This window comes from Trematosphaeria pertusa, assembly GCF_010094035.1.
Source record: "Trematosphaeria pertusa strain CBS 122368 unplaced genomic scaffold BU26scaffold_2, whole genome shotgun sequence".
In the NCBI taxonomy this organism is placed as follows: domain Eukaryota; kingdom Fungi; phylum Ascomycota; class Dothideomycetes; order Pleosporales; family Trematosphaeriaceae; genus Trematosphaeria; species Trematosphaeria pertusa.
The window spans coordinates 3035437-3049289 of NW_022987213.1; the positions used below are offsets into that span (position 1 = coordinate 3035437).

The 13853-nt window shown below is 57.1% G+C and overlaps 7 protein-coding genes across 7 annotated transcripts; 4 read left to right on the top strand and 3 right to left on the bottom strand.

The window, feature by feature from the left end:
• Positions 1–2151: 2151 nt before the first annotated feature.
• On the bottom strand, positions 2152–4082 carry BU26DRAFT_151539 (24-dehydrocholesterol reductase-like protein precursor). The gene has a single exon (XM_033819992.1). It carries the CDS (start codon positions 3928–3930, stop codon positions 2416–2418), a length of 1515 nt encoding a protein of 504 aa, XP_033690162.1. The 5' UTR covers positions 3931–4082; the 3' UTR covers positions 2152–2415.
• A 1-nt stretch (position 4083) lies between these two features.
• Positions 4084–5736, top strand: BU26DRAFT_151538 (FAD-binding domain-containing protein). Its single transcript, XM_033819991.1, has one exon. It carries the CDS (start codon positions 4213–4215, stop codon positions 5722–5724), a length of 1512 nt encoding a protein of 503 aa, XP_033690163.1. The 5' UTR covers positions 4084–4212; the 3' UTR covers positions 5725–5736.
• Positions 5737–5749: 13 nt separating this feature from the next.
• On the bottom strand, positions 5750–6757 carry BU26DRAFT_559780 (uncharacterized protein; the record flags this gene model as incomplete). Its single annotated transcript, XM_033832743.1, has 1 exon — positions 5750–6757. The coding sequence occupies one exon, from the start codon at positions 6755–6757 to the stop codon at positions 5750–5752; it is 1008 nt and encodes a 335-aa protein (XP_033690164.1).
• A 1304-nt stretch (positions 6758–8061) lies between these two features.
• On the top strand, positions 8062–9594 carry BU26DRAFT_151525 (uncharacterized protein). Its single transcript, XM_033819989.1, has 2 exons — positions 8062–8481; positions 8532–9594. The coding sequence occupies exons 1-2, from the start codon at positions 8165–8167 to the stop codon at positions 9538–9540; spliced, it is 1326 nt and encodes a 441-aa protein (XP_033690165.1). The 5' UTR covers positions 8062–8164; the 3' UTR covers positions 9541–9594.
• A 1277-nt stretch (positions 9595–10871) lies between these two features.
• On the top strand, positions 10872–11959 carry BU26DRAFT_514931 (Isochorismatase hydrolase; the record flags this gene model as incomplete). Its single annotated transcript, XM_033827943.1, has 5 exons — positions 10872–10937; positions 10993–11027; positions 11074–11300; positions 11365–11492; positions 11565–11959. Coding segments are annotated over 5 exons (731 nt in total), but the record flags the coding sequence as incomplete, so codon positions are not given.
• Positions 11960–12262: 303 nt separating this feature from the next.
• BU26DRAFT_559783 (uncharacterized protein) lies at positions 12263–12736 on the top strand (the record flags this gene model as incomplete). Its single annotated transcript, XM_033832744.1, has 1 exon — positions 12263–12736. The coding sequence occupies one exon, from the start codon at positions 12263–12265 to the stop codon at positions 12734–12736; it is 474 nt and encodes a 157-aa protein (XP_033690167.1).
• On the bottom strand, positions 12633–13801 carry BU26DRAFT_151643 (uncharacterized protein). Its single transcript, XM_033819993.1, has one exon. It carries the CDS (start codon positions 13546–13548, stop codon positions 12931–12933), a length of 618 nt encoding a protein of 205 aa, XP_033690168.1. The 5' UTR covers positions 13549–13801; the 3' UTR covers positions 12633–12930.
• Positions 13802–13853: the final 52 nt, after the last annotated feature.

Genomic DNA, 13853 nt, shown 5'->3' on the forward strand with positions numbered 1-13853 from the left:
AGCAGCCTCGCGGGCCTCTGCTTCGGCGCCTAGCTGGTCCTCGAGAGCTTGCACGACCTCCGCATGCGCCTGCTCCATGTCGGCAATGGCCTCCTTATGCTCTACCTCTAGACGGGTAGCGGTCTCGGAGACGGTGTTGAGGTCGTTGCGGTAGGTCTCGAGGGAACCTCGAAGCCTCTCCAATGCTGTCTGCTTGTCTTCAATCTCGTCGCGAAGGCCATAGATCTCGGCGTCCTTCTGATTTATCTGCCCTTCCTGGTCGTCGGCGACAGTGGTTATGGTGGTGACCCGTTCCTCTAACTCAGCAATTCGTCCTTGCTTCTCTTTATTGCTGTCTTTGAGCTCGTTGGCCTCCTTTTCAAGATCGGCATTCCGGTCCTCAGAGCTAGATAGAAGATCAATGACTTTCTCGTACTGTGTTCGCAACATCTTCTCGTTCCTATAATACTGCTCGGAGAGGAGGACCTTCTCTCGAAGCTCTTCGAGGATGTCCTCAAAAATTTCAGGGATCTTGCGGAGCAGCTCGCTGTTGGTCAGGCCGACAGTGCGGTTGGGCAACAGGTTTTCCAACTCCTCACGGAGGGCCTCGAAACCGTGTCGCAGCTTGGTGATGATGACATCGCTCGAAGCACCCGGCGGGATAACGTGCAGATTCTGCAGCTCAATCGCGACAATGCGCAGCGCGGCCTGGGAGTCGGCGAGCTGCTGGGTGAGACGCTCGATTTCTGTCTCGTATCGCTTGACGGCCTTGTCGGAAATCTTATCAGGGACCGACGTCGGATCGGACTGCGAGGCCTCAGCCAACACATCATAGCTAGTCTGGGTCATGGTGGCCAACGAGTCGACAGTGACCTGGCTGGAGAGGGCTAGAGCGCGCGATGCGTATTCTCCATTGGGAAGCGGCTCCGCATCCATATCGTCCTGAACACCAAGGTCTTCGGGGTCGACGAGCATCAAGGGCTCGTCGTCGTCATCGATAGCGTCCATGGTGCTCTCGAATGCGCTCTGCTCCCGTGAGTCGCCGGTATAGACGGACGATGCGCGCAGCTCGACAATCTCCTTCTTCGCCTGGGCGAGCTGCTCCTGGAGCTCCTCGGCGCGATCATCCGTCATGTCGATGTCTCCCAGCCGCCGGGCCTCGAGCTGGTATTCGAGGTCCGTGATGACCTGATCCTTCTGTCGCAGCTGGCGGCGCAGCTCCGCATACGCCTGCCGGAGCTTCTTCTCCTCCTTGTTGTGCTCTTCGATTTCGTTAACCTCCTGGCTCAGATGGCTTCGGCGGAGGCGACGGCGGGTGCGGCCGTCAAGCACGGCAGTCAGGGGCGCAAACTGAAGCTCGCGGTCGCCGTTGTTCTCGTCAACGGGCTCGACACGGAGCTGTGCGGGCATCGACATGCGGGCACGGCGGGCATTGGACGGGCGGCCGCGCTGGGCGCCGAGGCGGTCGAGGTGGGGGGTCAAGCCGGGGAGCGGCTGGGTCGGCGGCGGCGGCGTGTTCTGGCTGTCGTCCTCTTCGCCCGGGGCGGACACGGCGGGCTCCGAGTGTCGACGGCTGGCGCGGGTCTGGTCCCCGCTGCCCACGTCGTGGTCGTCGTTCTGCGACCGCAAGATGGACTCCTCCAGCTCGCGCGTGATCTGCTCGTGGTCGTCGATTTGGACGCGCTTCCGCTTCGACTGGGACGGCTCGGGCGTGGGCGAAGCCGGGCGCTTGTTAGCCTGGGTGAGGTCGACAGAGGGCGTCTGGCTCTTGCGGGCCCGCTTGCGGCGGGGGGCGTCGCCAGGGCCCACGGGGTGGTGCTCAGAGGCAAGCCCGCTGAGTCGGGCCATGGCTGCGGCTGCGGCTGCGGGTGGATTCGATGGATGGATGGCTGGCTCACGGTCAGGACGGCTGGCTCGCTCAGGGGGACGGATGGGCGTGCGATGTCTTACCAGCAGTGTAGAGGGAGATGCGCAGTTGGGTCTGCACACGATGGGCGGGGGAGCAGAGGGTAGAGAAGAGGCTGCGGGGAGGAGGATATGGGGAGGTTGGGAGGCGGAGGTGTTTTTATCTACGTCAGTCCCGTGCGCGAATGGCCAATGGCTCGTGCCGCACCAAACGCTGTTTCATCGCTTTCCCTGCCGGTGACGTCGACGCGTCGGCGCTTTTCGACGCGTTTTCACCCCCGACCGCGCTTTATGCGAGACGCAGCAGAGCGACAATAACAGAGGCGGGCGAGCAATAGTGAAAGCCAGGAAATTCCGACAAGTGCAGGGCGCTGCCGCTGCTCGACGTCACTGCTGAATTTTGCAGGTGTCAACAGCGCGTGGGAGCTTGGGCCCGCCAAGCGACGCCCTTCACCAATCCGCTTGAACACGCCGCACGCACACCGCCGACAGGCATCAGCTCGACAGGAGCTCGAAAAGGGGCCTCCTCGCCTACCTCTTCAGCAGGAAGTCGCTCTTCACGAGCAATCCCTTGGTCGCGCTCGCAACTCCGTACAAGCCTCCGAACGGCCACGTCTCCCAGAAGCTGTTCCGCGCCCACTCGCCCCACGATATCCGTCTCCGCTGACCCTGCTCCCCTGCCACGCCTCTCAAGTCAACCTTGACCTTGTCGTACACGCTCGGCAGAGACTCGGCGTGATATTTCCTCCTCAATCCCGTGTACCCTTGCTCGTCGTATATCCGCCAGAACTCGTCTTCCGTATAGTACGCATGCGCATACAGGCACTTGAGTCCTCCTAGCTCCGCCACCTTGGCCTCCAAATCTCGATTCAGCTTGATAAACTGGCGCCCGTCTTTGGGCCCCATGCCCCAGACGCCGACATCAAGCAGCGTCTCTTGTCCCATCGTCTTGCCCATGGAGAAGCTCCGCTCGTCCCCTGGCCCTGGCTTCACCGGGCATAGCCAGAGGGGCCAGAGTCCGGTGCTGTCGTCTGTCCACTTGAGTAACTCCTCCGCGCCGTCGTACGGCACGGCAAGGTCCTGGATAATGGCTTGCGAGGAGAGACCAGACCGGTGGAGGGCGTGAACCATGGTCCTGCTATTCATGAAGGGATCGAGTAGGTATCGTGTTATCCGGTTGAATGGCACGCCGAAGTAGTCGAAGGCTCGCAGGCCCGACCAAAAGACGCCCCTATCGTATCGGAATAGGTACGTCTTGATCGGGATGCTCTCCTTGTAGACGCCTGTTCCCTCTTCGATGCGCCTGAGCACGTCCTCGGCGTGGAGGTAGAGCCACGGATCGAAGGCCCTGTCGAAGGTTTGTATCCTGCCCTGAATCACTTCAGCTGTGAGTTTCCCGAGCATGATGACGCCTCTGTTCATCGAGAACATGATCCCGTCCATGTAGTCCACCGTCGGATCCCGCTCGGCCTCGCGGCACGCTCTGACGGCTTCTCGGGCGCTCCCGACTGGCTTGTACGTCAACTCGACGTAGGGTTTGGCATCCATGAGCTCCATTTCCAGCAGCGTGATTACGCCCAGGCTGCCGCAGCTCCCGGCGCAGGCGTAGAATAGATCTCTAGTGTCGGCATCGTCGCCGCCGGCCCATATCACGTCCCCGTTCCCCAGCACAAGCTCAATCCTCCTGATGCTCCTGTCAAATAGCCCATAGCGAAACGAGCTGCTCTCCCCCGAAGTCCCTGCAAATCCGCCGCCGACAGTAATGTTCGGCAGCTCCATCACTACCTTGGGCAGCAACCCCTCCTTCAGCGCAGCATCGACGAGCGCGTCCATCGGAACGTTCGGCTCCACCAGGACCGTCTTCTCCGTCCTATCGAACCGCAGCACATGGCTGAGGCTGCTCGTGTCGATTATGCTGTCTCTTTGCCGGGACGATGCACGCGTTGAGAGTGTGGATCCGTGATAGATGCGGAAGGGCCTGCTGTTGTTGTGGAAGGTGCGAACGCGAGCCGCCATCTGCGCCACTGTGGCTGCGTGCTGTTCCATCTGGCTTCCTATTGGCTGGCACGAGGCTTCGTGCAACGGAGCGACGGGGCGACGGAATGCTGCGAATGGTGAGACGATGCCCGAGCAACAATAGCCCCTGTTTCTCTCTGTTTGCAGACGTCCATGGACGATGGAGAACGGATGTTGTCGCGCTGATGCCCGGCTCTCGTAAGCGTGCAGCTCATCCTTCCGTCTGTTCCCGCTCGGCCTAGGCCGCACCTGGGCAGCCTCCCCCTCGCAAGGACAAGAACATCATCTGGCGCTTTCCTACCCATCTAGACCATGGACGCCCACGAACGCGCCGTCGACGTCATTCGCACGCAGACCCGCCACTTCTACGACACCAAAACCCCGTTCCGCGTCTACCATGGCAGCACTAACAGCACGCGCCATACAAACTTCGACCGCAACGCTATTGTCGACATCAGCTCGCTCAACCACATCCTCTCCATCGACCCGGCGAAGAAAACGGCGCTCGTCGAGCCCAATGTGCCCATGGATGTCCTGGTTCGCGAGTCCGCGAGGGTAGGACTGCTCCCACCCGTGGTGATGGAGTTTCCCGGAATCACGGTAGGAGGAGGTTTTGTTGGCACCGCGGGTGAAAGCAGCAGCTTCAAACACGGCTTTTTTGACCGTACCGTTCTCTCCGCCGAAGTTGTGCTTGCGAGTGGGGATCTTGTCACCGCATCTGACGCATCGAACCAGGAGCTATTCGACGGTCTAAGGGGGAGCTTCGGCACCCTAGGAGTGCTTACTATGGTGGAAATGCGCTTGATTGAGATGAGCAAGTATGTCGAGCTCACGTACCATCCCACCACATCAATCAAGGAGGCAATGACCAAGCTCCAAGAAGAAACACAGCGAGAAGGCATGGATTTTATTGACGGCATCTTGTTCTCAAAGGGCTCTGGCGTTATCGTCACCGGCCGTCTTGCCGACACCGCATCATCTTCAAACGTCCCGCTTCAGCGCTTCTCGAGACCCTGGGATGAATGGTTCTGGATTCACGCCAAATCAGTCGCCTTCAAGAAGTCCCCCTCGACCGAACTCGTCCCCATCCAAGACTACCTCTTCCGCTATGACCGTGGCGCTTTCTGGACTGGCATGTACGCATTCAAGCACTTCATGGTGCCCTTCACACGCTTAACCCGCTTCTTACTGGACTACTTCTTCCACACCCGCATCATGTACCACGCTCTCCACGTTTCTGGGCACACCGACCGGTATATAATCCAAGATGTCGCGTTTCCAGCAGGCAATGCTGCAGCTTTTGCCGAATTTGTCGATGAGAATTTCGGCATATATCCGCTTTGGCTTTGCCCATTGAGGAAGGACGCGAGGGCCTCCATGGGTCAACCCCGGGATTATCAGGGTGCCGTACAAGGGAAAGAGCCGCGTAAACCGAATGAAGGAGAGTATATCAATATTGGCGTTTGGGGTCCTTATCCGTCGTCGGAAGACGAATACCTGAGGGCGAATCGGTCGTTCGAAGCGAAAGTCCGCGCCCTAGGTGGTCTGAAGTGGCTGTACGCTCGCGTATTCTACACCGAGGAAGAATGGTGGCAGATCTATGACAAGGAAAAACACGAGACGCTGCGCGAGAAATATAAGGCTACTTCTTTACCGACGGTTTGGGATAAAGTCAAAGATAGAGTTAGGATAGAAGAGCTTGAATCCGGTGTGAAGGGATGGCTCAAGAGAACCATCAAGAGTAATGATTTGCTCAGCGGATTCTACGGCGTATACAAGGCGATGGGAGGAGGCGATTACTTACTCAAGAGGGAAACAGCCTAAAGACGAAACGAAGGAGTCACACAGCTCATACGCTTTCCTTCCCAGTGATACGCAAATAGTCCCCCCGAATCTCCTTCCACACCCATTCATCTTTCCTTTCCTCTCTCAGCCCCGTGAGCAACTTGACGACATTCGGAAACGTGCTCTCACACTTCTCATCGGCAACGTACACGCCACTCCCGATCTCTCCGTTCGTCCCGCTCGCAGTCGTTAATCCACCGTCAATCAGAACCCCGTTCGCGCCGCCATCCTTGGCCGGGAAAACCGCACTCGTCGCAAGGAATAAATGCCGCTCCCCGCTCTCATCGTTCGGAATATACACAAAAGGTCCAATCACCTTAAATAGGGCCCTCATAACGAAGTTAGCAATTCCTCCGCCTCTTGCAATATTGCTCCGCACCGGTCCCGGAAAGTCGTGGATGAACGAGACGCCCGGCGCCCGCTTCGCTACTTGTTCAAGCGACAACGTGACACCAGATGCCGCCTGTCCTCGGAACTTGAGGAGCTGGCCTGCTGGCACATTGCGCATTTGTAGGTCGTTGATCGGCATTGGGCCTTCTTTTGTACCGAACGAAATGGATAGGACGCGCCGCAGGATAGGCGCCGCTTGCAGCAGTGGGAGGAGATTCAGGGCAAATCGCGTCCGCGAGTGCAGAATCAGGCTCGCGGCGGCGTTAAGGCCCTCTTCGGTTTCGATTCCCTGGATCATGGTTCCTTGGCTGAGGCACAGGATGTTCATGTATCCCTCCTTGCTCTTGATCTCTTCGCATACCGCGTCGACGTTCTTGACGAATGCGACGTCGGATTTGATGAAATGGTAGGTGCCTTTGGGATTGATTCTGTTGAGGTTCGCCAGGATGCGATCTGCGGCTGCTTGCGAGCGCCCGACAAAGTACGCGGTGGGATAGGGGCAGCGGTTGGCGAAGGCGAGGAGGGTGTATTCGCCGATTCCGGAGGTGCCACCGACGAAGACGGCGGTTAGGCGGGTGGGAAGGCGGCCGTTCGAGGCTTTGACGGCGGTAAGGTCGACCATTTGGCTTTCGGAAGGGCTGCTTGGCTCGGTATTCGATGTCCACGGTCAAGAGAGGTTTGGGAGCTATTTATACGTCTTCCTGGCGAGTCGGAGAAAATGCGAAGCACATGGTCTTTTGCCCGGCTCGGACCATTGCGCACGCACTCATACGGCGCCATCATGCGGTGCGTGAACGACGTCTGGTGTATGTGAGATTGCGCGATGGCGAAGGAGCATCGTGAAGCTACAGCATCTTGGGCTTCAACCAATCAGAGCGCGGCGTGTTCGCATAGCCGGCGTTGAGTTCGCCCGCGCCCTAGCCCCTCTCACTCGCTATCTCCTCTCGACGCCTATATCTGCCCCAGCAATCCATCCTCACACTGAATGCGAGACTCGTTCGGAGGCACACAGGACCTATGCGATGAACACTTGTATCGGCCCGTTCCCTGTCCACTGGTCATTTCTCTGCAACCTTCCTAGGCGACGTCATCACCGCCGCGACTTCATTGCCTCATCATAATCTGATTCACAGCGATGCCTTTCTATCCGCAGACTCGAGATCTCGCTGCCGTTGTGCTCAGCAACAGCGCATCGTCTTCACCGCTTTGGCGCGTGCTTGCCAGGAGCGTGCGCCGTCTAGACGAATAATCGACGCTGTACCACCGTGAAATACCGACCACCATTGTCCATGTCCATGTCCATGTCCCCGACGAAAAGGGGCTGCAAGGGACTGAGACGCATCCAATTAATTCTGCGTCAGCAGCTCGTGGCTTACAGGCGTGGTATGCAGCGGTAGGTCAGATCATTTCACTTGGCGCCCTTCGACTTAGCATCGCGTTCTCCCCTCCTGCATGCATCGTCACCAGCTTCTACGCAAGGCTCGAAAGCGTCTCTCGAATCTCCGTCTATCGTTCAATCAAGGCCGCGGGAAGTGCGGAGCCGAAGCTAGAGCTAGCAAGCGATCATCCAGGCTCGACGAATCTGCGGACAGGCAATGATGACATTCGCGCCGCCCCTGCCGTCAGCAGCATGCAGGCCTGCGGCGACGACATCGAGGGTAAATGGAGAATTTCATCACAACGGACCTGGACTTTCCGACCTCTAGGCTTCGCTTTCAGAAGACAGGTCCTTAGTCAGTTCACTCCTCCGCCTCCCACGATTGGTCGCACAACCACCACCAGCAGACAGGTTATGGATTTGGTACCTCCACTTCGACAATAGTGCCTGCTGTGCCTCATTCCAAATACCTGCAATATTGTGATGCTGCAGCTTATGTGTTTCGAAGCAGGTACCCCGTCAGGATTTCTAAGTTCATCGCCGCCTGCAGATCAGACCGCACCCATCCAAGGCCCCGGTTGACTGAGCAATTTCGACAATGTATTTAAACCTCCGGCGGAGCTGCTTCGAAAAGTCATCGCAACTATCACAATGCCGCCTCTAGCATCATTTACTCCCCTACTACTCGCAGGATTCGCGGCCGCGAGGGCTTGCACAAATGTCACCATCCCGGTTGATATCTCTTCGCGACAAGGTTTGTTCGAAGAATTTCCAATTGAAGGGAACATCGATGTGGCAGCCTTTGCGCAAGCTTTCACACAGCAAGGTCGGAACTACACGGCCATGTTGCTGCGGGACTACCAAACGCTGAAGGGGAGCTACGAGATTTCTGCCAAGTTCTGCCAGCCCGACAGCGGTAGTGCATCCACCATCCAGCTACTGTCTCACGGTATTGGTTTTGATAAGACGTACGTGCTCTCTCCGATTCGAATTATTGATAGGAGCTAACATTGGACAGATACTGGGACCTGCCATACAACAACTACAACTACAGCTATGTCGACATAGCCGTCAAGCAAGGATACAGCACGCTCGCAATTGACCGCCTGGGAATTGGCAATTCTTCGCACGGGGACCCTCTCAACACTATCCAAGCCCAAGCTGAAGTTGAAGCCCTCAATGCCATTACGACACTTCTTCGCCAGGGCAAGGTACCTGGAATTGATACATCCTTCAACAAGGTCATCCACGTCGGTCACTCTTTCGGCTCAGTGCAATCTTACTGGCTCTCCTGTCTATATCCCAACAACACAGATGGTCTAGTCCTCACCGGTTATTCAGCGAACGGAAGCTATCTACCCGTCACGGTCGCCGCATGGAATTTGCACAGCGCACGCCTCAACCAGCCTCTTCGCTTTGGTAACTCATCAAGCGAAGGTGTTCAAAAAGCGTTCGGGTCCTATGGGACTGGCACCGCCCTACTCTCGGGGATTCAATCGCTCCTCAAGAACGTCACAATACAGCTCTCGACCAATGAGATCTGGAATGAGGTCGCGACCACTGAAGTCGGCGATCTCATCAACGGCTACAACCAAACTATCGCCCCTCTAGACTACCCCAGCGGATACATCGTCCAGTCCGATTTCACCGCCACTCAGTACGTCTTTCTGCTTCCCGGTCGCTACGACATCGGCCTCGGTATCCTCGGCGAAATGACCAAGCAGCCGGTCGCCACCGGAGAGATTCTGACTATTGGCTCCTCCCCCATGATGTCCCCCTTCAGCGGCCCTGTTCTGGTATTCACCGGGGAGAACGATCAGCCGTTTTGTGGTGGTGACTGTCTCGCGACGGGTACAAGTGCGCCGAGCATCCCGGCAGAGGGCAAGAAGCAGTTCCCAAGCGCGAGCGTCTTCGAGGCTTTGATTCAGCCTGAGACGGCGCATGGGTTGAACTTCCATTATAATGCGACGGCGGGGTATGAGGCCGTCCAGACTTGGTTGGCTGCTCAAGGCCTCGCCGCTTCATAGATCTCTCGGAGAGGATCCGAGAAGCGCGAGTAATGGATGAAGAGTGCGATATAATGTAATACAAGATTTCCCCTCTGCCCGGATGCTTAGATACCATCTGTGCTGTGCTACTCTCTTGATGCAAGCCTTCGTGATGATGTAAGCACCGGAGGATAAAGACGCCTCTTCCGATGCCGCTGGCTTCGTCCCGTGCCTGTTCCTCCACACACCAACGTCCTCGTTGCCGCGCCTAGCAGCGCCGCCCACTGTCTGCGCTCGTATCTGAGGCTCATAACAAACACCCGACACCTCGCAATTCGTCGTCCTTGCCGTTCTAAATTTTGGACTGGGAAGGTCGAGCCCAAAATTCATCTTATCATGATCAGCTTTTCGCACCATCGAGGCTTCCGAGGTTCGATTAAGCCGCGTCTCATGCGTCTTCTTCAAGTAACCCGGAGAGGAGATTGTATCACAGCCTAGAACTACGCTAGCGCAAAGGCGAGTCCCGCTACGAGGTCACGCAAGACGCCACCGCTCCGGCTACTCACGCATTGCTCAGCTTGACTAACTCTCTCCGCGGTGTGTCCCCCTGAAGGCGACAAGTTGCCTATATGGGGATGCGTATATGAATCGCTTGGCAAATGGTGCCACGGGAGGTTGACTAACTGCTGATGAATAAGGTGAATTTTGCTTACGTGCAGAAGCGGCGTGCCGCACGAGCCGGGGTCCCCGAACAGGTTGTCTCAACAGCCTCAAGCCGAGCGCTACTGCTATTGCATGCCAACCTCAGTACTTCACAGACACTGAAGGTTTATCAAGCACTACTTTCAGACGGCACGTGGACCGGAGGACTACCGGTTTTCGCCCGCACTACCGATCGATGTTCAGGTCGACATTTGGGCCGCCTTTCGGATGCACGAGGTGCTGGTTACGCAAGAGCGCTGCATTGAACAGAACCAATTGAAAGTGCCCCTAGATGCGAGGCTAGTGACGAGGTTGTTAGTCATGCCTTAGATATCGAATTCACTCCCCCAACGCACTTCACAATGTAACTCCACCATGCAGTCGAGATTGCATCCCCACCCGACTATCGTCGAAAACGTTGCTTTACGAGGACGCCCTAGTGGGCCGACAGACGGGACTTTGATGGACTCGTGACGACCCTGCGTGCCTTAGTTCAGAAGAAGCGGATGACGAGACGCTTTGAGGAAGGTACCTAAGGCTCTATGGGGTAGAGGTGGAGAGGGCAAAGTATAAAGGGGGCTGGGGGCTCAGGAAAACTTGGACATCACGCCACCACTACAGCTTTCTGCCATAGATACAGCTCTACGGATTGATACTATAAGCTTTCAACATGAAGCTCGCTGCTAGCTTTGCTGTCTTGGCCTTTGGCCTCTTCAACGCGGTCCGGGGTAACGGTACATACACCTGTCCACGCATCACTCTCATCGACATGCATCTGACACACATCAGCTGTTCCTTGGGAGCGCATCGACAAGAACAACTCCGTACGTCATGGCCCTCCATCCGGCTCATCCTCACTAACACGTCTAGATGCTGCTCATCCTCGACCTGCAAGTCGGCCTCTACCAGCTCGGCCGCGATTGGGAAGCGACGCTCTATCGAGATAGCATGATGGCGCACGCCGAGCTCGGCAAGCTCTTCAACCTCCCTGTCGTCATGACTACTTCAGCCCAGCGAGGTCCCAATGGTCCGCTTCCCAAGGAGATGCTGGCCATGTATCCTAACGCGCCGCTCATTCAGCGCCAGGGTGAGGTCAAGTACGTTTACCCTCTTACTCGGTCGCTTCTTGTTCCTTTGTTGCGGGCGGCTAATGAAGCATAGCGCTTGGGATAATGCCGACTTCCGCGCCGCTGTCAAAGCCACGGGCAAGAAGCAAATCATCGTCGCTGGCATCGTGACCGATGTCTGCACTGCCTTCCTTGCTCTCTCGCTCCGCGCTGAAGGATATTGTAAGCCCCCTTCCTCCCTCTCTTCCTCCCCAACCCTCCTTCTGTCCTGCATTCTCGCTAATCCGCCGGTAGCCGTCTTTGCCAACATCGAAGCCTCTGGCACCACCACGCCGCTCATCCGTGATACTGCCAACTCGCGCATGCAGCAAGCTGGTGTGCAACTCGTCTCGCTCTTTAGCATCGTGTGCGACCTCATGCGTGATTGGAGGAATACTCCCGGAGCCAAGGAAGTACTCCCTTATTTGGATAAGTATATGCCGGTCTACGGTATGCTGGCGAGGGGTCATGCTGCGGCGATTGAGAACGGGACAGTCATTCCGGGTGAATTAGGGCTGATTTACCTGTGAGGATGAGAGGGTGGGAGCAGCACGTTGATCGCTGGTCCAAAAAATTGACTTTCCCGGCATATGTCGCCGGCCTGTTAGAGAACTGGATAGATACATTACAGACTGCTTTGAACGACGTCGGGACTTCACTGCCAATAATCCCCTCATTCGATGATGGTGCTACCCGTGGAGACGCACACTTGGGTGGCAATTCCAGCGAAGGAAGGCGTACCGTCACGGATATCGCGGTTGTGAGAGCGAAAAAGGGAAGCAAACAAATCGACCGGCTGTGAATGTTCCCACGAGATTGCGCCGACTGACGTGTCGAGCCAACGCCGCAAGCCCATTCTCTCGGTCCCTTGCAAGCCGTCCTCTCCTTCCACAAAAGACCACCCTCCCAACGCAAAACGACGAATTCGTTCCCTCGTCAAACAGGAAATCACCATGCCCTACCGCATAGACGACTCCATAATCTCCAATTTCCTCACCACGCACACGCGCCCCATCCGCCTCTCCTCCCTTCCCCAGGACCCCTCCTCCCAGCACTGCCCAATCTGCCACCTCCCCTACGCCCCACAAGATCCTTCCTATGTGCACCCACTCCATCCCCCAGACACACCTGAATATCCCGTGCAAGTTCGGTGCCGCGGACCCTGTAAGCATGTTTTCGGAAGAATCTGCATTGAGAGACACATGCGCGGGGGGCAACCTTGGAGCCACACTTGCCCGATATGTAGAGCCGAGTGGTTTCCGGCGCCGAATGCGGGGCGCAGAGAGGTGCTGGCGGCTACCGAGATTGCGCTGGATGCGTTGGCGCGAATTGATGCGGCCGATGTGGAGGTTAGAGCGGAGGTGGAGAGGGTGGAGGAGGCGTTGAGGAGGATTAGGGAGGTGCTGTATGGCTCACGGTGGATTTAGTGTACGCTAGCATTTCAGAGCGTGCGTGCGATGCTTTTGGGTCTACATATATAAGCCTGGATTTGAAGTATTTGTATATTCTTCGAATATTGTAGCTGCATCATGGACACGGACAGCCAATGTGTTTCTCTTCTGCCGCCAACACGTACATCTAACAGTATTCCCCACGATCAAATATCCAGCAGACTGGAACCTCAACTTCCCGCGTCGTTCGGTTCCTCTATGGACCCGTACAGCCCGCGCAGTCTTTGCTCAACCTCATCCGCCGAAGCCTTGACCTCATCGCTTCCGTCTCTGACCTCGAAATGCTCCAGCAGTTGCTGAATGAAACTGCTTGGTCGCTGAGGACGCGTTGAGGGCCCACGAGAGCTGGATCGTCGTCCGTTCCCTTGGCGTCTATGCCGGCTTTCCAGTATTCGCCGCGCCGAGACTCTCGTGGACGCAACAGCTGTAGTTGGCGGCCTTGCAGAAGCTGGAGTAGCCGCGCGGTGGTTGCTCAAGTTGTCGGATGGGAACCATGTCAGACGGCAAATGGGGCACTTGTTGTGCCACGGCTCCGGTCTTCTGAGATGCTTCTCCAAACACCGTCGACCGAAAATGTGTCCGCAGCACCGCCGGCTGCGGTCGGGTTCCGCTGTAAGGTCTACGCGGACTGCCCACTCCGCTTGGGCTTCGCCTAGATCCAACATCCCGGGCCGATAGTCTCCGTACGCCTCGTGGCAGATGGGGCAGTCCCGCGAGTCGGCTTGCAGACACCGGAGCGGCAGTGGCGTAGTAAAGACTACAAGGTGTGAGGAAGGCAAGTTGGCCATGTTGCTGTCCGCGCTTCTCGTGGGCCTGGGAAGTGAATCGTTCGCATGGAGACCTCGACCACGACGGAGACGGGTGAGTTAAGTATGCCGACTTGGTGAATTGGCTGGCACCGAGTCGTTTGCTTCTCTGAAAGGGCTATGTTTTCGCTGAGTGAAGTGCCGTGCGCTGCTGGGCGTGGGAGCAAGTGAGCATTCACCGCATCCACGCCCTTCGGCCTGCTGAGATTTGACTTGCTGGATGCACTCAGGGGTGACACGGCAGCCTCGCTTTCACCGGCTGTTGAGGTGCGGTCGTACTAGCCGCG